The sequence below is a fragment of the Symphodus melops genome (assembly GCF_947650265.1).
Source record: "Symphodus melops genome assembly, chromosome: 5".
In the NCBI taxonomy this organism is placed as follows: domain Eukaryota; kingdom Metazoa; phylum Chordata; class Actinopteri; order Labriformes; family Labridae; genus Symphodus; species Symphodus melops.
In genome coordinates, this window is record NC_136695.1 from 7,494,196 (window position 1) to 7,519,517 (window position 25,322).

General features: G+C 39.2%; 1 protein-coding gene across 1 annotated transcript in view; it reads right to left on the reverse strand.

Annotated features, from left to right (window-relative positions):
- Positions 1 to 25,322, reverse strand: part of ubr5 (ubiquitin protein ligase E3 component n-recognin 5) — a 67,005-nt gene that overhangs the window by 23,844 nt on the left and 17,839 nt on the right. The window contains exons 4-31 of the mRNA XM_079343123.1: positions 23,472 to 23,548; positions 20,091 to 20,210; positions 19,194 to 19,494; positions 18,855 to 19,014; positions 18,543 to 18,692; positions 17,586 to 17,797; positions 17,199 to 17,315; positions 16,964 to 17,074; positions 14,869 to 15,023; positions 13,016 to 13,133; positions 12,675 to 12,859; positions 12,220 to 12,329; positions 9,978 to 10,090; positions 9,684 to 9,830; positions 9,451 to 9,562; positions 9,172 to 9,326; positions 8,888 to 9,085; positions 8,453 to 8,663; positions 8,049 to 8,175; positions 6,698 to 6,849; positions 5,409 to 5,504; positions 4,883 to 5,006; positions 4,617 to 4,714; positions 3,762 to 3,919; positions 3,295 to 3,386; positions 3,055 to 3,201; positions 2,810 to 2,928; positions 1,643 to 1,769 (exon numbers count right to left, since the gene is read on the reverse strand). Coding sequence (XP_079199249.1) covers positions 1,643 to 1,769; positions 2,810 to 2,928; positions 3,055 to 3,201; positions 3,295 to 3,386; positions 3,762 to 3,919; positions 4,617 to 4,714; positions 4,883 to 5,006; positions 5,409 to 5,504; positions 6,698 to 6,849; positions 8,049 to 8,175; positions 8,453 to 8,663; positions 8,888 to 9,085; positions 9,172 to 9,326; positions 9,451 to 9,562; positions 9,684 to 9,830; positions 9,978 to 10,090; positions 12,220 to 12,329; positions 12,675 to 12,859; positions 13,016 to 13,133; positions 14,869 to 15,023; positions 16,964 to 17,074; positions 17,199 to 17,315; positions 17,586 to 17,797; positions 18,543 to 18,692; positions 18,855 to 19,014; positions 19,194 to 19,494; positions 20,091 to 20,210; positions 23,472 to 23,548 — 3,992 coding nt within the window. The remainder of the gene's footprint in view (positions 1 to 1,642; positions 1,770 to 2,809; positions 2,929 to 3,054; positions 3,202 to 3,294; positions 3,387 to 3,761; positions 3,920 to 4,616; positions 4,715 to 4,882; positions 5,007 to 5,408; positions 5,505 to 6,697; positions 6,850 to 8,048; positions 8,176 to 8,452; positions 8,664 to 8,887; positions 9,086 to 9,171; positions 9,327 to 9,450; positions 9,563 to 9,683; positions 9,831 to 9,977; positions 10,091 to 12,219; positions 12,330 to 12,674; positions 12,860 to 13,015; positions 13,134 to 14,868; positions 15,024 to 16,963; positions 17,075 to 17,198; positions 17,316 to 17,585; positions 17,798 to 18,542; positions 18,693 to 18,854; positions 19,015 to 19,193; positions 19,495 to 20,090; positions 20,211 to 23,471; positions 23,549 to 25,322) is intronic.

Sequence of the window (25,322 nt, forward strand, 5' to 3'; positions counted from 1 at the left end):
ATTGCAACAAGACAACATATTTGACAGTTATTATGATATACTGTAAATTCCGGACTATAAGCCGCTACTTTTTTTTCTCACATTTTGAACACTGCGGCTTTTACAATAATGCGGCTAATTTATGGATTTGTCTTGGGGACAATGAGCTTCTGTCGCAAAAACATTTCACCTCGTCACGTCGGATCTTAATATCAGTCATTGTGCGCTTCATGCACAAACCCTCATCACGAAAAACACCTGGAGAAATGCATATGATGCAGCTTTAAAGTTAAAGGCGATCGACCTGGATGTCAAAGAAGCTAATAGAGCTGCTGCATGTAAAGTTGACACTGACAGCGACAACGAAAAAGAGACTGAGGAAGTGAGTGATGAAGTCATTCTGAGGCAGTGAATGGATGGACTTTTTCCTTGTGAAATATATTGCGGTAATCTTTTTCATCAGCTGTGTTACAGACATGTTCGATAAAGGATTTCCACTAGGCTTCGTATTTGCGGATGTTACCGGTAGCCTACGTCTTTAATTAAAAGTAAAAAAAATGTTTTTGTGTAACGTCTTTCTGTGTAAATAGCTCTTGTTACAACATGGACACCTGCGGCTTATAAACAAGTGCGGCCTATATATGTATATGTATATATGTGTGTATGTATTTACTTATTTTTAGCCGGTGCGGCTTATATCCAGATGCGCGCAATAGTCCAGAATTTATGGTAGTATTGATTCCACCCTATGCAAGAACACAATAAAATTGAGACCTGCATAAATTTAATTTTAGACTATTCAAATAAGACTTTCATTTCATTGTTTTGTTTAAAGAATTCTAAGAATGGCCAAAAAAAAAACAAAAAAAAAAAACTTACACACAGTGTACCCTGCTAATAAATTCAACAAAGAAAAACGAAGTAAACAAAGACCAACATCCAGCAATTCATCTACTTTGTTACTACAGTGTTTCCCCTATATGCATTTAGCAACGGCAGTGTGCCGCTCCCGCTGCTGCTGACTTTGTTTTTGTTTAAAGGAGGAGGAAGGAAAGTAAATGAAAGGAGAGGGAGACAAGGAAAAGAAAGGAGAGCTCCAGCTTATCTCTTTATAAACAAAAGAGCCTATAATATGTGCACTAAGGGATCAAATGTGACCACAGCTGACTTTTTTTTTTTTTGAGAGAGAGAGAGGAACAAGGAAATGAAAGGACAGAAGAAAAAACGTTCATAGTAGTTTGCGCTACAGATGCTTCATATCTGGACAATTAACACCTCTGAGAGAGAAACTGTGCATTGGCAAGTGGCTCTTTGTCACAAACCACAATCAAGCTTTGTTTTAGAGAAAGCTGTGTCACGTGAGGAGAAATAACCAAAAAAACAATTGACTTTGTATTTAAACACGAGGGGGTTGTGTTCATCTTTCAATGCCGCTGTCGTATGGAACCAGTCAACGGACTGTAGTGTTTAGCTCCACCTTTCAGGGTCGGATGGCTATTCTTGGCACCCCAAAAAGTAGGATGGTACAGTTTGGTTATTTGGGGATCTTCCCCTACAAAATGTCTGCCATACAGAGATGAACAAAACTAAACTACTGGAAACAGGGCCTTCAGAACCCTTAAAGGTTTTAAAACTAAACTGAAACACTGAGCTGCATACTCACGGGTCTTTGTTCTCCTGAGAACCGAACATGATCATTGACTTGAGGGCATTCCAGTCCTGCAGGACTCTCTCCAGAGCCAGTTGAGCAAAGCGGGGAGGTTCTAGATCATGATCAGGCATATCAGATTCTGAAATAAAGGAAAATAAGGCAGACAACTTGAAGGAATCCTTTTTTAATAAGCTTTGTACTTAAAGCGATACTTCACCCATTGAAACTTGAAGCTGTAGTGAAATTGGGTCATATATGTTGTAGAAATGTGAAATGTTTTTATTTGGTGCCTTCTTGACTGAGAAAAAGCAGAAATTCTATTTTAAAACTGATTTGAATCAAATACTACAGGCCACTCTCACTGATCCCACTGAACACCAGAGCGAGCCTTCAGGCTACTAGCTATAGCTAACTTGTTTGCAGATTCAGTAAGACTTCTGAACGTACTTCGTTTGTTTTTCTTTCGAAATGGTGAAGTATTGTTTTGTACCGGGTTGTTTAATACGAACGAGGACAAGAAGTAAGTTTTCACCACTTGCCAATTAGACGTGATACAATGTTTCTGTAGCTTCAGTGAATGAAAACATGAGAAACTAGATTTGCAGTTCTTCCCTGCCTGCCTTAAATCCTTTACCTGATGCAATATGATGATTAAGTTAGCAGATGACTGTTCTGTCATGAGCCCGGGTCTTGCCACGCTATGACAGATTAAGCTGGGCTCTTGTAATATAGCAATAAGTAAGGTCCTTTACCTGCTTTTTGTAAACATAACGATGAGCATGGTCTTGTTACCTGCTCTTTTGTTAATGTTAACAGACAAACAGTAACGTCCTTTACCTGCTTTTTGCTCAGTGTCTCAAAACAACACCTGTTATGAATTGACACCATACATAATAATAATAAAGATTGATTGATTGACTGATAATGCGTCATATTAAGAAAACTTTCAGGTAAAGAAAAATATATTTTTCTCGTCTCAGGGCAAAATGAGGGCTGGATTCACAACCATTCAACACTACTACCATGTTTCTAATGATACAAAGCTTAATGAAAATGGGTGAAGTATCCCCTTAAGAAGGTTATAGTAGTACAAGCCTGCAAAATTTAATTGTGAAGAAAGTCACTAAAACAGTATCCTAAAATCAGTAGTGATAAGCCAGTAACTGATCATGGACCTACCTTCTGCGTTAGCAGCCTTGCGGTTTCTGTCTTCTCTAATGCGTGGTGGTCTGTACTGACAGTGCTCAACACTTTGTCTAGCAACTGTCTGCACCAGGAACAGTAATATATGCTCTCCCCTGCAGAAAGTAACAAACGTTATTCACAGCATTAAGCAACTTGTATTTACAAAACACAAACGCAAAACACAATTCTATGTACAGTGAAAATCGTAAAAGCCATTTCAGTAAAAACAAAAATCTTGCCTGCTGTTTGGTGTAGTGACGAGGTTGGTGGTTGTGAGTAGTCTGTACAACAAATCCAAGCGAGCTGCCTTTTGGCCAGCAATTAATGTTTTACATTTACATTTTTCCCAACAGTCACAGTATGCTGTTGGGGAAGTCCTCTTCAATCTGGCAAAAAGCAGATAAAAAATTGTGAAATGCAGGTGATGCACTTATACCTTCAAAATGTTAAATTATACCATACTCAGAACTTTATCTTACTTGCAGTCATGTCCTTTGTGACATACCCTTGCACACTCAGTGCAGCAGCAAAGGGACTCGAGGAGACCACAGGTTCGACACTCAAAGATGTCCTGAACACAAAGTTACTGTTACTGTGAAAAATGGTACTGCCCAGATTTGCATGCAAATAAAAAAGCTTCAACTTGGTTTTAAGCCCCACTTGAGCAGTGACAAAGAGAATACCTGAAGCTAATGCAGTTTGCCCGGACTTTATTTGGCAAGAGGAAATAATTCATTCAGCTAGTTTCATACCTAGCAGTAATTAATATGCCATTTATTTAATCCTTCATCCAGTTTTAGCTTGACATGATTTCACCTACTTAACTGTTCTTAAATCATAGCACTTGGTAAGCAACTACCATCCCAAACAGATTGATTGGGCTCAACAACATATCATTTTTATGGTGAAGAGTGATTTCATCCAAATTTCATCTTGAAGGCCTGACCTGGTTAATGTGCTCGGCTCCAGTCCAAGTGAAACTGCAGGTGTCGTTGCAGCAGAGAACGTAGAGTGGCGATTCATCTGGGTTTGTCCCCAATGGACAAATCATTTCCATGAAAATCGAATCTGAATCCTCCTTCTCTGTGATGCTTGGGTCACCCACTGTGTAAAGACATTTAAGACGCAAGTATAAGGAAGATAAGAAAACTGAAGAATGACAGTTAGGTGTTGACGGCTGGGGTAAAACAGGCAGAAAAACAGGTCAGGAGTAATTAATCTCTTAACTTACATCTAATCTGATAACTATTACCAAATGACATAACATGACACACAAGCTGTAACTCAGTGATAGAATCAGTTGTCTCTCAACTGGAAGGTGGGTGGTTTTCCTAGCTCATGCAGCCACCTTTAAAAGACACAAAACCAGAATTGCCCCCAGCGTGGAAGTTTTTAACCCGGGCAGACCAGTGTATGCAATGCAATGTATCTATGCCAATATGAAGCATATGAAGGAATTTCCACCTCGGTGATCCAAGGTGGCCTAATAGTATGCCTAAAATATCGTACAACCTCTTTTTTTTAATTCATGTAACAATTTGTGAGGCCTGCCAGCTATAACAAGATTATTTATCTATTTTCATAACAACTCCATGATAATCAGTGACAGAGAAACACTCCCACTGTGGAACAGTACAACTGCTGACAGTAGACAGTGTCTTTGCACTGAAAATGTACATTTTAATTGGGTTTCCTGTTTTTGTGCAACAGGAATGTGCATTGTCTTTTGTAATTAAATAAAATTAAATGAAAAAAACAGGTTAAACATAAGGTAGACAGATTCTCAATTACAGTAACTTACTCTTAGCCATTTTCTGGGCAGCCTCCAGTACTGTGATAGCTGCAGGATAGGCTCTCCCACTGACTGCTAGCATGAAAGGGGTCATTCCACGGGCATCTCTGTCAAAAAATTATTTTATACGTTATATAAAGAGCACTTAAATTCAACAAGTGGGCAGTTGACACAATAGCAGACAAATAAAGGTAATCCTTCCATAAAAGGCCTTCCGTTTCGTCAACAATAAGCATTTGAATTATAATCACATGTGAATTAAAAAAAAATCCTACTTTGCAGAGAGTAGCTCCCGTAGGTGTGGCCTCAGAACAACACTGTCACACATCAACTTGAGGATAAGGTGGGCATTGGCTTTCCTGTCTTTCGATTCAACCACAGATGACTCGCTGGATGTCCCTGCTTATATGAAGAAGATATGTCTATTAGATGAACAAACACATAGCATAAATAAACACTGATAAAAGATTAGGCCGATATCATCACATGCACATTTCGGTGACCGGATGCACTCTCGATGATAGAGTATGATATTGTAATACTATAGCTCTACAGTCATACTTTACTGACTAACAAGGCATTGCTGTACTTCAGACTTTACAAAGAAAGATCTTGCCAGCCAGCCAACAAGCTGCTCACAAATGTAAAAAAGTAACCCCAAATAATGATATCCTGGTTAAGTATGTTGATCATCGGACAACTTTGAACAGTGCACCTCTACAAAGAAAAAAAAATGACATTATGTTAATTTGACAACTTGTACCCCTTTAATTTCTCTTCTTTATTGAGGATGTTATGTACCTTGTAGGGTGGAGGTGCTTGGTCCCTGGCTGGGCCCAGTGGAGGCAGTGGTTAGGGAACCCACAGCTGGTGCTAGAATGAAGTCAATGTCACCATCTGTTGATAAAAATCCAATCACAGCTCCAATGAATAACAAAGGTTTCAGATTTTACAAGATTGAGAAGGCCTACAAATGCTCCTTTAATTAATGTTTGTGTAGCTTTTAAAGCATTCAAACCACAGTGTTTTAAATGTTTTCAAATTATAAGGAAAACTAGACAATTCCTGCATAAATTGTGAGGGTGGTTGCCGTGTGTGCGTGACTGTCTGTGTGTGCGTGCATGTGTGGGACAGCAGGAAGAATGGTGCCATCTAACAGCTGAGACAGAACTCTGTCCCACTCTAAACACTAACTCTGATAAGCTGCTCACTGATTGGTTGACATTCAGCTTTGACCTGCCAGAACATTCCATCAATGTATTTGAATGGGTTTACCACTGCTCGCAAAACCTCAAATATCTTGAAAACTAAACATGGTATCACCAATCCGTATTTTCATCTAGCAATCAAACTGGGACCACAGTGGCAATTTTAAAACGAGTGAAAACTGTGAAATTCTGGAGGTCAGTTAGAGTGAGAGCCCAATGTGTGTGTATGTGGTGCGTGACTGTCAAACAAATGCCTCCCCTGGGAGACTGAAACATTTTATGTTTTTACTTTTTGCTTTATGAGTGAGAGGACAGTCAGAGCTTTATTTTGATGTATTTTGTTTATATATGTGAGCAACAATGACTTCAGGATGGCGATTAACAAATATGTTAATCGCAGTTACACTCTAGGATTTAAAATTTTGCCATTTACTTTGAATGGGGCAAATTTTGGCCAAATTTTTGTCACTTAAACTCGATTTGTGTCCAAACCGTGTGCCCGAGGTTTCCACAAAGTTTCTTGTGTGTGTGGCGCAAACGCTGTGGGAGGAGTAGCGCGGCCCGTTTTGAGGATATAATAAGGCGAAGAATAATAATAATATCGACAATAGTAGTAGTGCGTTTGCCTTTCAGGCAACCACCCTAATTATTAAATTAAGACTACAATGTACAATCTTCTTGGATGATAACTGGTAACATAACTCATTACACTTGCTGTGGAAAGGTGGGTGGGTGTAGAAATATAATTGAGTTTTAGGTTTGAATACTTTGTAACAACACCTCCACTATATATTGCTTACATTAATGTTTTTTGTCAGTTCCACTGCTTGTCTGACAGTAACAAATAATCTTCTCCATTAGACATCAAAAAATGGTACAAACCAGGGTCCATGGGTGGTGGGTCAGGCACCCAACTTGGTGGGGCAATAGGAGGTGATACAGGATCCTGATGGTCACTGGATGAAGGGCCAGACTCATGACGACTGAGACCTGCTGCTCTAAGAGACCTTCGCATCATCTCTCTTAGACGAAGCCTAGTGACAAAACATACATCATGAAAAGATTAAACATTCTTGAATTTCCTTCGGGATCAATAAAGTATTTATCTATCTATCTATCTATCTATCTATCTATCTATCTATCTATCTATCTATCTATCTATCTATCTATCTATCTATCTTCTTGGTAAAACACATGATGCAGAATAGCAGTATATCTATGTTGTTACTTTCACATACACATGAACACTGACAGCCACTGCACATTGCCATTTTGCCAAACCCTTGGCAAATCAAACAAAACATGTTATTTCAAATCTTAATAGACATTGAAAGAAATAATTGTTAAAAGGAAGAACGTGCAGCGTTTTGATCCAGTAGATGTTTTGAGCACCAGCATCAACTAAAACAAACTGCTTGGTGACAACTCTGCTATTTTGAAGCCTCTGCATTTCTCCAGCGGCACACCTCCAACCCCACTCCCATTGGGTTTGCACAAAGGAGATATGAATTAGAACGCACCATAATTAAGCACCATTTAGAGCAAGTGGCGGACAAAATTTTCCTTTCTGCAATCTGCACTTGCTGCAGGCCTGCATTGTTGTGTCAGCAGACTAATGTTTGCACACTTCGGTTCGCTTGAAGTTTCATATTGCAAATAAATAGACACGGAATGACCGAGATTCTAAACACCCTTACATGGCATCCAAATAAGCAGTGAGTAGGCTGTATTATTCTTTGTTTCTCTATTTCTGGACATAAATAGCTTTATATGCAAGAACGTCCAGTCCAAGTTAACATGATGTGAACACAGCTTTGGCACAAAACATCTGGTGGACAAAGCTTCTCACTCATTGTAGAGAGCCATAACTCAGAGACATTTACAGAGGATATACTCGATTTCTGCTTTATTTATTTGTAAAATGTTGCTCATTCTTCTTTTAAAGAGGATTGATAAAGAATTAAGAAGTTGAAAGCAATAGGTTGTTTTCTGAACTCCTATAATTTTCAGAGCAGTCTGCACCAAACATGTCATGAGTGAACAGACAAGGTGCCATACCAGGATCAGATCTCTTAGATCTCAGATCTCTCTCTAAGACAAAATGCTAACAATAGGATCAACATATCAAAATCTTCTTGTTTTTTTTTTTATAAAAGTGCAAGCAAAACAGTCAAACAGTGTTTTTCTTATAGATTATGTGTGGGGCAATAAAAAAGAATAACTAGTTATTTACCCTCTGCTACTTGATGAACCAGTCCGATTCCCAGAGCTGTTGCTTGATACCACAGAAATGGCATTTGCAATTGCCTCCACAGCAGACAGACGCTCTGCAAATGTGTTCCTCTCCGACCTTTCAGCTTCTGAAAGAACACAGCTTGGTGACTTAGTACAGAAATTATGTTGTTATTAGAGTATGAGGGACACAGATACCGCATTTAAGAAATGATTTGGGAGCACAAATTCAAAATATTGTTTGAAGGGAAAGTTCTTTCCGAAATATTTTTATTTTCTATCGATATATATTTTCAAATCTGAGATATATTGGTATGCGAAATGTGTCTGAAACAACCATGTAAAAATGGCAACGTGCTTTTCTGATCTATTTTAAGAAGCCTGAATTCATAAACACCAAGATACCTTCTTCTTCTTTGGTCTCTTTATTACTAACAGGAAAGCAGACAGAGACAGCAGCATGAAGGATGTTACGGTTTCCATCACAGCGATTGTCCAGGATGGCTCCAAGAGCCTGGCTGCCCTGATCCAACAGGAAAGCCTGCTCAAGGTTCACCAGATACTGTCGACAGGCCTCGTAGTCACAACGCAGGACATGCTGCATCAGTGTCTGTTTCTACAAGACAGAGATTGAGCACAAAGATTTCAAATTCATGTCTGTATGGGGCCTTAGGCAGCATTTTGGAAGAAAAAACAAGATAGAATAAAACACAAGAGTAAAGTAAGGATGTATCTGATAAGTGTTACTAGAAACTAAGTCAACTTTTAGGAGCACAGTGAAACTCAAATTGCATCCACGTGTTGTTTGTCTTTTCTTTTATAATGTAAACTCTTGTTTACCTCAACAGCCATTATAATTATAGCAGCTTTCTTTTTAATTGTTGAGTTAGAAGGCAGATTAGCCAGAGAGTGCACCCCCATGCCCAGGCTGTTTATAGGAGGGAGGTCCAACCAATCAGGATCTCGAATTCCACCCATGCAGTCCTTGGCCATTGGGTAGATTGTGCCATTTCCATCACGAAGGATGATTGGAGATTCCTGGAGGACATATAGTATCAACAGTTCAGATTTACAAATAACAAGGCTTTCTGATATCATGGGGGAAACTGGAGAGATGATCTCACCTGTCCTGCGGTAAATATGGCAACATTGCGCTCACTCTGCCCCAGAAAGGCCAGGTTGCTAGTTGGGAAGTTATTCTCCTGTTCAGCTTTGCCTGTGGCTAGGTCAAAGATGCAGTATCTTACCCAGTTTGCAGTTTTCAAAACTGCATGTACTCCTGGGGAATAGAGAGATAGTTCAAGGTAAAAAATGCAAATCTGTAGTGAACTGTAGATCCAAAGAATTTAGTCAATAAGGTGTTGTATTCACTGTTATAAAGAAACAAAAAATCCTAAATCTACCTTTGGAGTCAACATTCACAGCTAGAATCTCTGCCTTTTCTGGGATACAGAGCTTTTTAGGTGTTCGTTGAAAACAGTCAGGAACTTTAGGAGTGCCGCCAGTTTTGACCACCTGTCAAGAACAAAATGAGGGAGAAAGAAGTTAGCATAAATGTCAGGGGATTAGATGTTCTAACTAATTTCCAACTCAAATACAGTAATGAACAGGCATACACTTTGAATCCGTTTCATACCTGCAACTCATCTATTCTAAGGAGCCTACAGTCCTGTAACAGTGATGAAGGGTCAGAGTCAGTGGGAGCAGCATTGTTCTGGTTGCTCACACTGCTAGATGTTCCTGGAAACTTAACAGCAACATATGCACCATCTACTTTAAGCACCTATGATAAATGAGAAGGTTATAAGTTAGTGAAATGTCACATCATAGAAAGACAGACCAGTAACAAAATTGATAGCATAATCTACAAAGACATCACTACACTTAGTAAGTCTAACTTATACACCGACTCATTTTTAAATGCACCTACCTTTCCCACAGGGACATTTTTAACATCCTCCACAAACACCACCTCCCTGAGGGGCCACTGCTCCTCATTCACCTTCTCTTCTTCTTTTGGAGCAGGGGTTGAACGCCTTCGCTCTGCAAGTAGTAGAGATTACTCTATGTTAGTCCTTTCATCGGAGTATATTCAAACAAAGCATAATGATGACAACATCCATTATGAAAAAGAGAGGAAAACAAAGTCATTCAAAATGACATATGCAAAACAAAGAAAAAATACTCTAAACAACTCTTTGCAGTTACACAGCACGCCCGTCTGGATGAAAAGCGCAGCGCCCAGCATCTTTTCAACAAGCTCTCTGGTGTTTTTGTGCAGCCGCTCAAGGCAAAAATCTTACAACTTCGGGGCCCCGGTGGCGCAGCGGAAGCGTGCGCGCCCCATGTAGCGAGGCCTTGCTCCTCGTGCGGGCAGCCCGGGTTGCGTCCGGCCTGTGGCCCACCTCCCGCATGTTTCTCCCCGCTCTCTCCCCGTTTCCGACTCTATCCACCTTACTTCACTATCAATAAAGGCAAAAAGGCCAAAAACAAATCTTTAAAAAAATAAAAATAAATCTTACAACTTCTCAAAAAGGCGCAGCTGACATCACCAGCGCTTTTTCCAACCAACCAAGCACAAGGTTGAAAGGCTGGTACTCGTAACCTGACAACCAAAAACATTGGCGGAGAAGATGTTCTTGGCTGTTTCAGTCTCAAATTTATTTAATTTTAGCAAGCCTGAAATATGACAGAAACCGGGCTTCAACTAGTAGCAACTCCCGTTCAAGGCAATAATATTCCCGTATTGTTGTCTCCTATGGATTGTGTTGTAGCCAGATCCTCCTCACTCCTTATCTGATCAGAGCCGTGATAGCGGGGCCGTCATTATGAAGCTCATTGTCCAGAGAAAGTAAGAGGGCAAGAATATTTTGATAGATGCTCATAGTAAAGGGAACAAATAAAATATGCAGTTAAAAGTAACGAAGCCATGTCGTCAACAAACTGTTGTCATGGAGACAGAGCTGACGTGCAGCACTTTTCTGTATTTCTCCTCGTGGCACACAGCCTTCTCTGAAACAAAACTTGATTGAGTTCTTGTAATAAAGAGTCACATGCCAATGAAGTGGATAAACTGCTGGATGTCTTCCAGCATTGGTTTTGTTTGTGTAGCGTTTTTCTCCTTTGTTGAATTTATTAGTTAACAGTTAGCTGCTATCATATGACGCTATTTACATAGTGGCTATCGTCATTCGGCTTACACACCGCCGACCAAATAGGGCACGGGTGGCTGTGGAAACGCGAACAGGATCGGGCTTAATTGAACCAAACCGTACCAAACTGTACCGATCCGTACCGGACTGCTGTGTGGAAACGGGGCTGTAGTCATACACTGAGAGGGAATGATGCTAACTGTTGATACCGTGCAACCAGATAATGCAACTAAAGGAGGAAATGGAGAGGAGATGAAGAGCAAAGTAACCAACAGTGGTTGCATCTATCAACCATCTCTAGCTTTCATAGTAATATCAAATTATTTTATAACAATCCAACAAAAGGAAGCAAAAAGGAGACAATGTGCAGCTTTTCAGGAATTTAGAGCATTGTTAAAGGAAAGTGACAATGAGTAGGCTATGGCTTATGGTACCCAATCAGGTAGTGCACCAGTTTTGTAGGCCCCCTCATAGGCCTTCTAGCATGCCACCTCATCCTGCTCAATTAGAAATCTACATCACCACCATCCCACATACAAGGAGTTAGGACAGTCATGTATCATCACAAGATGGAGAAGCACAATACACATGGCACCACTGAGATAAGAGAAGTCAACTATTCCTCAGTTATATTGGGAAAGAATGTGCCTCCATGGTAGTCCCATAACCCATTTGCTGTACTACATTACTAATTGTCTGTGTTGGTACAATGGCATACTTCTTCATATACGTGCCATGCTGAATGTTATCTATTGACAAATATCTCTTTAATTAACACAGCTAGCCATAGGGTTATATTATAAAAGGAGGTTAAAGGACAACCAAATAATACAATGCTATCTAAGATCCCCTTGCATCATTGACTTAAAAATATTACTGATTAAAGCCTGTGCCCCATCATTTTACAAAGAACTTACAGAAAAAACAGAAATAAAAATGCTCTGCTCATTACATTTTTTAACACAGCCAATATTCAAGCGTTGCTGAAAGGAAGACATAGCGAGAGATGAGCTGACATACTGTAGGGCAGTGAGGCACTGCTGGCAATGGAAGAGGTATCACTGCAGGTGGAAGCTGGGGAGGGAGGAGGACCCATCTCAGTCTTTACAAGCTCTGGCTTGCTTTCCGGTCTACTGGAGAAAGCCAATATAGAGAGGTGAATTTGAGATTCATGGTATGAAAAAAATGTACCATCTCAATACTAGACAGACTATTCATAACAGTCTAAAATAGGAATTCAACAGTATTAAAACAAAAAAATCACTGCTGGACAAAGGCTTTAGTGGTTAATGATACCAAATACAGAGTATGCAAATTTAATCTTTGACTTTTACTTGGAGTTTTCTCATAATGAATACCTAAAACATCTATACATACATAGATACACACATACATACATACGTAAAGATGGCAGGTATACTGCCTAATTTAATTTGACTTAAAATCCAACATTTTCTTCATAAAATGAAACTGACTTGATTTCCTGGGTCTTAGTGGTCTTCTCCATGTTTTTTAGGCTCTCTGGTGAGCGTAGCTGGAACCTGCAACTGTCATTCATGTTCCAGACAGATTCCAACAGGACTCCCACCTTGGGAATCCCAGCACTGACAGAGAAGGCCACTGCACCAGCATGGTAGAGGGGGTTATTTCTCAAACACACCTAAAGAGGGACATTTTCAGTTTATAACGTGTTACACAAATTTCAATGATTTGTTCAGTTTCTTTTATTTTCAAAGCATTAAATAATTACTTACATGGTACAAGTTAAAACATAAAATCTAGTAGGCAAAAACCAAACAGTGGGAAATGATCTTACCTGTGTGCCCACAGTGATGTTGGGGATTGAAGAAATGCCAGCATTAGACTTTGGCTTTTTGTTTTTGGCTCTGGCCTTTTCGAGCATCTTCTTCCGTTGACTAAAAGGCACAACTCCCCTGCAAAAAATGCAAGCAGTGAAGTGTGAAGACTTCAATGACATTTATACTGTTCACTGAAATTAGCGTTTCTCCCTTACAATTGAAGAAATATCACATTTGCTAAACATGTCTTAAAGAGCCTCCTACAGTTGCTTCAATCTCACAGTCGGACTGCTCATGAACCAAGGTACTTTTATAGGAGAGTTGAAGACTTGTGCAAATCATTGTAGTCCAAGTGATGAAAGATACAACAGGAAACTCAAATTACTTGGTCTTTTGCTATTCTGTTTTTTCTTTGTTTAAAATTCCCCCCCCAGCAAAAAACAAAACAAAACAGAATGTATTTGCCTCCATTTTCTACCATTAAATCATGACTCATACATTTTCTATGAATATCAATTTATGAATACTTTCAATGAAATTATGAAAATAACCTGAACCATTAATCTCCTTAGTGTGTACATGAATACATTGATCCAAGTTATTGATTCAAACAGCATATCCAAGGATTCTGAATTCCATTTTTTTTCTTCATATTTCACATGCATGATAACTCTGCAAATCTTAACACATTCACATTAGTAATTTCATAAACATTCACAATGCCACCTAACAGCAAAATGAAGCCAGTGCTTCTGAATAATCATTAGTGGTGGACTATAACCCCACTTTGCCCTGCTATCTTCTAAAAATGAACGGCCTAACCATGTGGCGACATGACGACACATCGTTTACCATGAAATAGCAAACTTTGAGGGACTTGTACAGTCACAAAACTCAGAGGCATGAACCTACTAGAGAAGTCAGACAATTGGCATGGGTATTGTAAATGTGTATGGCTCATTGGCACCTCCTACATTGCAGGGAAAAAATGCAGTTAAAAAAGGTAATTTTCACCAGTAGTCGTTGCAGGATTAACTCCTCCTAGGGCGGCTTAAAAAAAATAATGTCTTGCCATCAAACAGATAGATTTACTTACTCAAAGCCACTGCATCTTATTCTGAAGGTATGTTCCTCTATGTGCTTTATAAAAATGCAATGATTGAATTTGGATAATATCCCCCTAGGCCAGTATATGTATTGAAAACACTGCCACCGTTAAAAGACATTATCTACATTAGCGTGTACAATTGAGTCAAGCTGAATTATGTATCAATTAGGCAGTTTTTTATTCGACTATTGTCCTTGTCCCAGAATACAAACACCGTGGGAAATATGTTTTTAAATCAAAGTATGTCCAACTCCACTGTAGTAGCTAGCGATACAGCTACATAATATTGGCCCTTCTTCCAGTTTATCTAGCTAACAAGTTAGCAACTGGTTGTATGTCAAACGGTAAAAAATAGAAGTTCCCTCTTACTGATCAGAATGCAGATTACAGAGCTACTTATGCTACAAAAGTATGCTGTTCTTCCAAATTGATTGTACACGCAAGAGTAAATCAATACCCAGCCTTGTTTGTCCAACTTCAAAATAGTTGATTTAGTACAATTTCAGTAAGTCTTACATGTTGACATTTGTTTTAAAATTCCAATATAGTTAGAATAACACAATACCTCAACTTTTTCAAACTAAATGTAAACGTACTGACCGTCAGAATTCTTCAACTACAATGTACAAATACATAAACATTGTAAAGAAGCCTTTCTTTATCCAATAACAATTTTGAACACTTTTCTACACTTTAGGGAATTAAACATTTTAAATAAAAAACAGGGTCCGATTCAAATATTTTAAAAAAACACTTTCTTACCACCAGAAGAGATTATTCTCCTGCTGTGCACAAGTGTAGAGGGCACAGCAATGCAGTGACACTAGACGTTCACCCTGAAGCTCAGGGAAAGCCTGAGCACTGTGCTCGAGCTTAGAGGCCACTGTGCTTAGTGTGTCATCTACCCAGGTGGCCACCTATGTTTAACACAAACACACGTTAATTAACAATTTATTACAAACAACAATAAAGTTCTCATTCATTGATTTTGTTTCTCAATATGAACCTCATGCCAGAAAAAGCAGGGTGTACAATAAATATGAGATGTGTTGCAAAACACAGATACACCTTATTTGCTGGAACCGAGCACAAAGAAAACATCAATGTTAAAACTGAGAAATATCACTGATTTTGAAAATGATGTGATTGGAAATAAGATAAAATCACTCATGAACTAAGTAAATATGATTATTTTTGCTGCATTCTGATCAATTTGTTTACAAATGTGTGCCTTCTCTAGCATGTTATAACTATGATCTAGTCGTGTGTTCTCTTTTGAGTTGTTTTTTTTTTCATCGAGTGCATTTTCACATTGACAAATATATATGAATAATCACAATACGTAGACTTCCAGAGTTCTTGCGTTTCTGCACCATTTAAGCCCTTGAGGAAATTTTTAATTTTGCAATGTCAATCAATGCAGTATTACTTAACATGGTGTCGCCTTTAATAAATACATTTGTTGGTTCTGTCTGAACTGTATTGCATCTCTGCTAACATTTTGCCGTTTTTTTGCTTGTCCTTGTCTATTGTTTTTTTTATCTGTGCACATTTTTGTATTTTATAAAAACAGAAACGGGTTGCATAGCGTTGCTATTTTAAATTATTATTTGCCACTGCATCATGCTTTCAAAAGATGGATGTGTATGTCAACTATCAGTGGCTTCATAAAAATCCGTTTCAGAATCACCTTTATTGACTTGGTGCACTTAAATAAGGACTTTTGGTGAACTTTGCAGTTGGACCATGGTCTCAACTTTACGTGTGGTCAAGGTCTTTTTGTGTAGTCCATTTAGGTTTTAAGTCATCATACACCTTTGCTGAAAGCTTTCAGCAGAATAAGTATATACGTCCCTTGTTTTGTTTAACAGTCTGCAAGCTGCTCCTTTGTATCTGACCACATGATATATGCTGGACGAGTTTAGAGCGGATGAGCTTCTTGATGCTGCGCATTTTGAGAGTCTCTTCTGTGACTGATTTTGAGGATTTGATGGCACCCAGGAGACAATAATTATCTGTTACACATGCAGCTCTATTCGTTTGCATAAAGGAGAGAATCTTGCCTCAAGTGAATTGAGCCTCTATCTCTGTTGCTCTGCCTGGGTCCTCATTAATAGGCTGCAGATTTTTAATGTACATACTTTGTTTTACCTTCATTTAATCCTTCAGAGTATGAACCCCATTCAAATTGCAGGAGTGATCCAGTCAGTAAAACTCTGCTAAGTCAACATGTGACACTGACGTTCACAACCTTTGCAGTGTATTTTACTCTGTTGTACCAATACAGAAAAGCCTCTTCAGGATCATGAAAACACTAGCGTCAAAAGATGACCTTGCACCTGGGCTTCTTGGAAAGGTCGGGTAAACCCATTTTGAAACAAATCTTTACGTTGAAGAAATTTTATTTTCATGTCCATGAAGGTCAAGTGCCACTTTTTTTGGCGAGTAACAACTTATTACTTTAAGAGGCTCTGAAGTACAGGTAGTTGAATCTTTCTGAAGATTAAAATAATGCAATGAAATCATTTAAGTGTTAAACATCTGAAATCCTACATTAAACAAGAATGGTAAAACATTAACATTTTAAAATGACCAAAACAGGTCTCAAATTCCATAACACTTACGAAACATTGACAAAAAAAAGTGATGCAGCAGAAAGGCAATATCTATCCCAACTTTTTTGAATTGTGTTACTGGTATCCACTTCAAAATGGGCCCATCATTTTCCAAAAAAACGATGACATTTTTCAGTTTGAAAACCTGATTTATGTATGTCTGTACTATTTTCAACTAATTATGTAGTTGCTATCAAGAGTAAGTTCAAGCTAATTTTTCAGGAAACAACTATATGATGTACCTTGTTGGCCTCCGTAGCCACAGTGGCTCTGATGCTATTGGCAGATAATAAGGTGATCTTTTCACTAGCCAGGCCTAGGAAGGACACACGTGGGTGATGAATTGAAGGATTCTTGTGGGACAAATGAAAAGAAAGTTAGAGATATTAGCTCTTCAAGAAGTCAACATTTGTTTTCAAGACAGTTAAACTACTTTAACATTTTATTTTACTTTTATTTATAGAGTTAAAAATCTACCTGTGTATTCCTGTAAGGCTCAGGTTCGCTCCACTTCCATTGATAAAGTTCTCCTTTAGAGCTGACAGCCACCAGCTCTGAGAACATGGCACCGATACTCACAAACTTCACACCATCCTGTAAAAATAGTGAGCTCTCAGATCATTTTTGATACAGTAAAAAAAAAAAAAAAGTAAATAATTTAGTTTGTAACAAGTGGACTTCGATGCTGTTTCAGAGACAATGACATATGATCAAATAAAGTAGTATTCAACAACTTTCCACTTGAACGAAACAAATCTGTGAGGTATTTTTTGCATAAAGTCTTTATAAACTAACAAATACATTTCTTCATCAATAAAAAAACCTATAAAATTAATTCTAAAACTTTGTTTTAATTACTCCTACCTTGTCAGGCCACCACTGAAGTTCCTCTCCTAGGGAAACTGGGCTCTGGACAGGGATGCTCTTTTTGTCCAAGCTGGGCTCACCCTCACGGCTGGTGGAGCCTCGCTCTGTGTCAAATGAGGCCCCATCTAGCCACCGGCGTTCCCGTAACCTCAATACAGACTCCCTCTCACGCAACAGCTCTGAATCTCGCTCTAAGGGAAGAAGGAGAACTGGTATGCAATAAGGTCACACCAGTGGGATAGAAGTAAGCCACTCTCTGGGAAAGACCCGTCAACATAGTTTTAAGAAATGAGAAATAGAATATTTAAAAATCACTGTAATGCAAATCAAAATTGCAGTACAGGAAATTGAGTGGTTGAGGAGTTAAATTACACTGGGGGGTGAGGTGGGTTTTAGTTTGCGCACAATATGTTAACATACGATGTGGTAGAAGAAGTAAATAGAAACAAAAACATGCATATGGGCTACATGTGGGCTAGTTTGGTTTTTCTTCAATTAAACTGCCTCAGAGGTTCCCTGTTCAGACAGGTTGTCCTAGCGGGCCTTTCTCAGAGAGCTTACAGTATATACTACAGCCATGCAGAATACAACATCAAACATATAAAGTCTGTTTAGCCTAAAACCCATATTAAAAATCTGGTTAACAGACTGTTGAGAAATACTGCACCAGCGAGCAAGATTAATCCAAAAAACATTTGTTTAAAAACCTAAATCACGACTAAGATTACATTTAGCAAATAGAGAAAAATCTACCATTTTTATATTACAGCTGTCATAGAAACATTGTTTGAAAATAATAAAAAGATAGAACTGCTTCTCTTAGAAGATAAGAACTGTTACTCATAACTATTAAGGCTCCATCCCAGCAATAAAAGCCATCACCAGCATTGCAACCAAAGCCCCTCGATTACCCTGCTTTCCCTTTTTGTTGTCTGAGGAGGGATGACGATTTACCTCTGGAGGATCCCAGACGAGACAGTGAGGAGCGTCTAAAGGAAGGGTAGCCAAAGTAGCTGATGTCCTCGGAGAACATTGCATCAGCATCAATAATCACACTAGGATGAGCTGAGTGAATGTCTGCATCCAACAGAGACATCAGGTCTTCTGAATAGAACACAGGCAGAAGTTGGCAAAGTTAGAGAAGATTATCAAAAAAACACAATTCTATCTGCAAATGTTGCTCATAGTGTCTTGGCGATTTGAATGTTCTTCACTATATGTCAGCTACTGTTCTATCTGTTCCCATTTTCTTTCTATTTGCCAAACCTCCAGGGAGGTAAGACTCGCTGGCGGTGTCATCTCCATCATCTCCATCTTCATCATCTCGGCTCAGCAGGTTGTTGACTGCAAGGTTGACATCCAGGTTGGTCCTCTGGAGTTCCCTTATGATAACACTCCTGGATTTTCCCTGGAGGACCACCTGGGCCTGTGAAAAGTCCAAAAACAATAAAAGGAAATGTTTCAGCATTGTTGTGAGCACTGATATCAAAGTCAATGTGCACTGAAAACAGTACATTTTGTTGCAGTATAAAAACAGCTGAATGGCACAACGCGAAGAAAAAAAAAATGCTTTACAAAGATTCAGGTATCGTGAGAAATCAATACCTGAGTAATAAGTTCTTCAGGGATGACAGAAGCTGGTATCACTGGTTGAGGCTGACTACCTAGAAGGCCTGAGCCACGATCCCTTCCTGTACGAATCACCCTGGTCTGTCGACGGGAATCACGAGCTGCTGTTGAAGACCTCCCTGATGTGCCTCCACCACCTCCTCCTCCTCCTCCTCCGCCGCCGCCGCCGCCGCCTCCTCCCCCTCCTCCACTGCTGCCACCACCTGTTCCACCTCCCCCTGTTCCGCCACCGCTTCCTACTCCACTAGCTCCGTTTACACCCGAGCTCCAGCGACTCCTGTTATATACAGTGAGAGGCTACAGTCAGATACAACTGCCAAAAACATCTGATGAACCAAAGTATTCAACAGCAGTCTGCATCAGCAGCATTTTTAGGAAAACATTTTAAGTGGCAATTTTCATTATTTTATCAGATGCTCTTAGAGTTCAGGTTTTTATAAGAAATGTCCACCATAATTGATTAGGAGGCCAGTAATACCTGTAGGTTTCAGTTCAGCATTAAGCTGTAAAGTGTCACTTTTCTTAAATTCTGAACACCTTCAATCACAGTTGCAACAAGATCATTTTAAGGGGAAATCAATTATCCAGTGGCAACAAAAGCCATGAATTGTTTTGTTAAAGAGGGGTAGGGTAGATAATATAAGATTAGTCTCGTTTCTGCTCATTTTCAGATGTCATTTCAGAGTAGAAGAAAATGACCTTTGTTTTTATGTTTACAAATTTTAATATCCATTAGATTTTAAGGCACCTTTATGTTAATTCTTTGGAATGATTAAATCCCCTCATAATTCACCCCTTCCTTGCTGCTAGTTTAGGGCTGAACAACTAACTTTTTCAGCCTCATTTGTCTGTATTAACCCTACCAGAACTTACCCAAGGGTGTTGCCTGCCAGTCTGCCAAGTGTGTCAGAGCCAGACAGGAACCAGGGCGGATCACTAGTCCTGCCTGGCCTGGAGCTCCTTCCTGTCCCTGAACCACTGCTCAACTTTGAACTGAAAACAAAAGATGGGAGATCAGTCACAAATCTACAGAAGTCCCACACAGGGACAAAAACTTCCATATATTACCAAGTTAAACAGAAACTTAATTTTCAATACTTTATTGTACCAAATGGGAGGGGGGATTTTGGAGACTAGCATGGCAACACCCTTTGAAATCAGAATTGATTGCAACTTATTCCTCCTTCAAGACTTTTCCTTTTAAAAGTTCTTGGGGGTTTGAGGGCTGCGACTGCTTTCTCCGATTTCAAGATGACATAACAGAAGTCTGAGTTTAACAAAAAGTAGTTTAAAGCTATGTTCTCAACTTGGGCTATTCACACAACCGATGTTCAAAATAAATAGCTTGAATTAATGTGGATTAAGTTTGTAAAACTTTCTTAAATGGACTAACAGACACAAATTAGCACTGAATTTAGATTTCTGGTAAAATAATAGAAGTACATTTTAACCATAACAGAGGCACTAGGAAACAAAAACAGTAAATGCACACCAAAAGTCAACAAACTTACAATAACAAGGAAATATATGATATTGAGAGAAAGTACACTGCTAAAAACATAAAGGGAACACTTAAACAACACAAAGTAATTCCAAGTGAATCCCACTTCTGTGAAATCAAACTGTCCACTTAGGAAGCAACACTGATTGACAATGAATTTCACATGCTGTTGTGCAAATGGAAAAGACAACAGGTAGAAATTATAGGCAATTAGCAAGACACCCCAAATAAAGGAGTGGTTCTGCAGGTGGTGACCCCAGACCACTTCTCAGCTCCGATGCTTTCTGGCTGATGTTTTGTTCACTTTTGAATGCCAGCAGTGCTTTCACTCTCGTGGTAGCATGAAACAGTCTACAACCAACACAAGTGGCTCAGGTAGTGCAGCTCATCCAGGATGGCACATCAATGTAGAGCTGCAGCTATCAAATATTTTATAAAGAGTATTCTATCAAATGTCCCGATCGATTAATCAAATAAATCATACATTTGCTTAATTATGGTTTAACTCGTCTCGGGTCGTTCCTACAAACCTGCTTCTTTGCAGCTACCATGGTAACGCCTGCTTGTTACAACCAACCACCTCTGCTCTACATTTGCTGATGCTCACCATATTACTGACAGGGTCCCAAATTAACTTTTTGTCAAGGTGGCAGGTAGTTGAACATGTTTTAATGGCTGAAATAACAAATACTGTTTTTGTGTAGCCTACATATCTGTTGCAGTACATTTAATCGAGAAAGCATTATGTTCTTTTGAATCAATCATAGAATCAATCATTTTGTCAGATCAGGAAATTGAGAAATTTTAAATATACGTTTGGGTCAGTAATGTGTGGGGTGGCAGTTCTTTGAGGGGGCCGCACAGCCCTCCATGTGCTCGCTAGAGGTAGCCGGATTGCCATTAGATACTGAGATGAGATCCTTAGACCCCTTGTGAGACCATATGCTGGAGTGGTTGGCCCTGGGTTCCTCCTAATGCAAGACAATGCTAGACCTCATGTGGCTGGAGTGTGTCAGCAGTTCCTGCAAGATTAAAGTATTGATGCTATGGACTGGCCCGCCCGTTCTCCAGACCTGAATCCAATTGAGCACATCTGGGACATCATGTCTCGCTCCATCCACCAACGCCACAATGCTCCACAGACTGCATGCCCAGTCGTTGTAGGGAGGTCATCCAGACATGTGGAGGCCACACACACTACTGAGCCTCATTTTGACTTGTTTTAAGGACATGACATCAAAGTTGGATCTGCCTGTAGTGTTTTTTCCACTTTAATTTTGAGTGTTTCTCAAAAACTAGACCTCCAATGGTTAATACATTTTATTTCCATCGACCATTTTTGTGTGTTTTTTGTTGTCAGCACTATGTAGAGAACAAAGTATTTAATAAGAATACTTCACTTGTTCAGATCTAGGATGTGTTATTTTAGTGTTCCCTTTATTTAATAATGTCATTTCTTACAGTAAGCTCTACAGAATCACACTATCGTGCTGACTTAAATGTAAAATGTGTAACATCATATTGGTTTTTAAGTAATAAGCAGTGACAAGAATGCATGTTGCACAACCTTTAGGAACATATTGCTCATTTTTCCTTAAACCTTGAATCATGAGCAACAGAAGAATGGTCTTGAAAACAGTTGGACGTTGTTGTGCTTGAATACAGTATATTGACAACTGTAGTGTGGGGCAACAGTTGACTTGCTCCATAATTGTCCTTTCACAAATCAACTATCATGGATAAGTGTGTCACAATTGCATGACGGCAAACAAAAAGTAGAGGAGCTCATTGTTTACACACCAATTGTATGGAAATGAATTGTGAGGAAAACACTGCTGTGTGGCTAACAAACTTGCTCAAACACAACCCTCTGCCCCGTGCTCACAACCTGACCCACTGTGCTTTCGACATTCCCGCTGTCAAAGTCAAGTTGAACTTGTTAATCTCTTGGCTACAGATAAGCATTACTCCACGTCATCAAACAAAGACACTTTCAGCACCAAGTGTTTTTGTACATGCTGGATAGTGGGGCATACCGCCAGAGAAATGCCCGCTCTGATGGGGTTAATTAGTATGTTAGTAGTTTGAAAATAAGTTCCCTTCCCCTTCTACATCTGTCAGCTCCCATCACAAGAGATTTGAGTAAGGGTTCAGCGAGAGCAGACTGGGAAGCATGGCGCCAAGTCCAGCACTGAGCTACACTTTTCCCTGGAATCGAATGGAATGCACACTGCTCGTTGTAATAAGATCTAAGACTGAATCTTAAATCGTTTTTTTGAATTGGCTGTTTTTCATATTGTACGTCGCTTCAGCTGCTGCCGAGCCTTTTGCAGCGGCCACAGTACTTAGTTAAACACAAAAAACTAGTTATAAATTATATAGGCCATATGTGCTATGTTGACCATCAAATTACATTATACATCCATATATTAATAAAAGCAAGTATTTTTATAGCATATACTGTAAAATCTTCTGTACAACTCACTTTTACCATCTATTTTTTTCATTTAAAAAGGTGGCTGTGTAAAATATACCAGTGTAACTACTGTACCAGTATAAAATGTTGAAACATGTGGTATAATTATTGCAAATGTAGCTACCAAAAACATTCATTGTGTATCTCAAGCTGTGCTTCTTCACCCTTTTCTATAGAGGATATTTCCACAATAAATTATTTACATTACTGAGATTATACCCTCTCAGTGCCAAAAGCTATAATACAAGACAGAACACAGTATAAAGAAGTGTCTCACCCATCACTGCTGTCCGGTTTGCTGAGCTCCAGGCGATCAGGCTGGACAGCAAAACTGATTCTACACACACGTCCATCCTAAAAGAGAAGGATGTATTGTTTTACAGTCACACATTTGACGTTTGATATGAAGTGTAAACCTTTAAAAAAGGAAAAATTAAGCAGAAATGTGTAACAAAGCAGCCTTTGTCTTCAGTGGGAAGGAGTAAGTGCGACCTAGGGGGTAATTTCAACATCCTTTTGTGAGTGCAATGTGTTGGGAGAAGCGGTGCAGGTGGCCATCCTGAACCCACACGCTAATTGTCACGACAGAGACACACCATGAAGCATCTGCGGCGAGAGCCAATTCTTTTATAAACCTGATGCATGCATGTTGCGGTGGGCACGGTGCGGACAGTGCACAGTCTCTGCAACTGTCAAATCGTTTCATACTTATTGTGGTTAGAATGGCCCGAAGATCGGAACTCAGTTGTGCTGCAGAGCAGCACTTTCTCCCTAGTCCTGCAAAAGTATTGTATATGAGTGGGAAACACTGAACTATACTGAGTATTAAGCATTTTTGACATTCCTGCTCCTCTGCTGCCTGCAGACGGAGCATCGTGGGGCACAGCGACAAATGGCAGACTGCTGCAATGATTTAAAAAAAATATATATATATATTCTTATTGTGTACCACAGGGGATCTCAAATACAAATCTTAAAGGGCCACAAAGATTTTTTTTCCCAATGACTCAAAGTGCCATTTATTTAGGTAAGTCAGGCCACATGCAATAATACTGTAATATTCAAAACAAATTTCCTTTTCATTCAAAACGACAACAAAAATACAAACTCAAATAAAATGTAATTTCCACTTTTTTGTAGTCTCATATGGGCCCGATTTCCTAAAGCTATGCATGTCTTATGTGTGCTATCTGATCTACTAACAGCTACAGTGAGGATTTGGTCTTTCATATGAGCAAAACAACACATTGTCCATTTAGTACATTTGCCTTAATGAATATGCAATATGGGGCGTTTCTGCCCTAGTGTGCAAAATACTGGGAGAAGAAAATCGAAAGAAGTTAAGTTAGTACACGCATTGTGATTCACCAAGCCAGGCAAAACTGTGACTTTAACAGTGTCTGAATTTTACACCTTTTAAAAGAACACGCTAATCCAGGATCCCAGTGCTACGTACAACAGGCTGCTGTTATTGTAGTTAGGAGGAGACACAGGGCTTAATATCAATCCAATCCACTTTATTTATATAGCCCATTTAAACAACAAAGAAATGTCTCCAAAGTGCTGTACATATAATAATAAAAACAATTAAACAAAAATTTCCACGGTGCTTCCATAAATAAAACAATAAAAGATGTAGTAAACTAGTAAAATAAGTAAAAGACACAGAGGACCACAAAAACTCACGCAAAGTTAAAAAGCCAGGGAATAAAAATGGGTCTTAAGACGAGACTTAAAACACTCCACCGTGGGGGCTGTTCGGACGTGGATGTGCTCTCGCTTTTTGGTCCCTGTTAAAAGTCGTGCTGCTGCGTTCTGGACGAACTGCAAACGAGAGAGGGCTTTGTGGCTAACACCTGAATAAAGTGCGTTGCAGTAGTCCAGTCGACTTGAAATAAAAGCGTGCACAATCTGTTCTAAAAGATTAAAAGATAAAAAAGGTTTTACTTTTGCTAAAAGACGAAGATGATAAAAGCACGATTTTAAAACGCCATTAAATCTGTTTGTCAAATTTAAAATCACTGTCTATGGTGATGCCAAGGCTGGTAACTTTTGGACGCTCATACTCTTTGAGGGTTCCCAGGTTGATGGGGGCGCTGCCAAACACCATAACCTCAGTTTTGTCTCC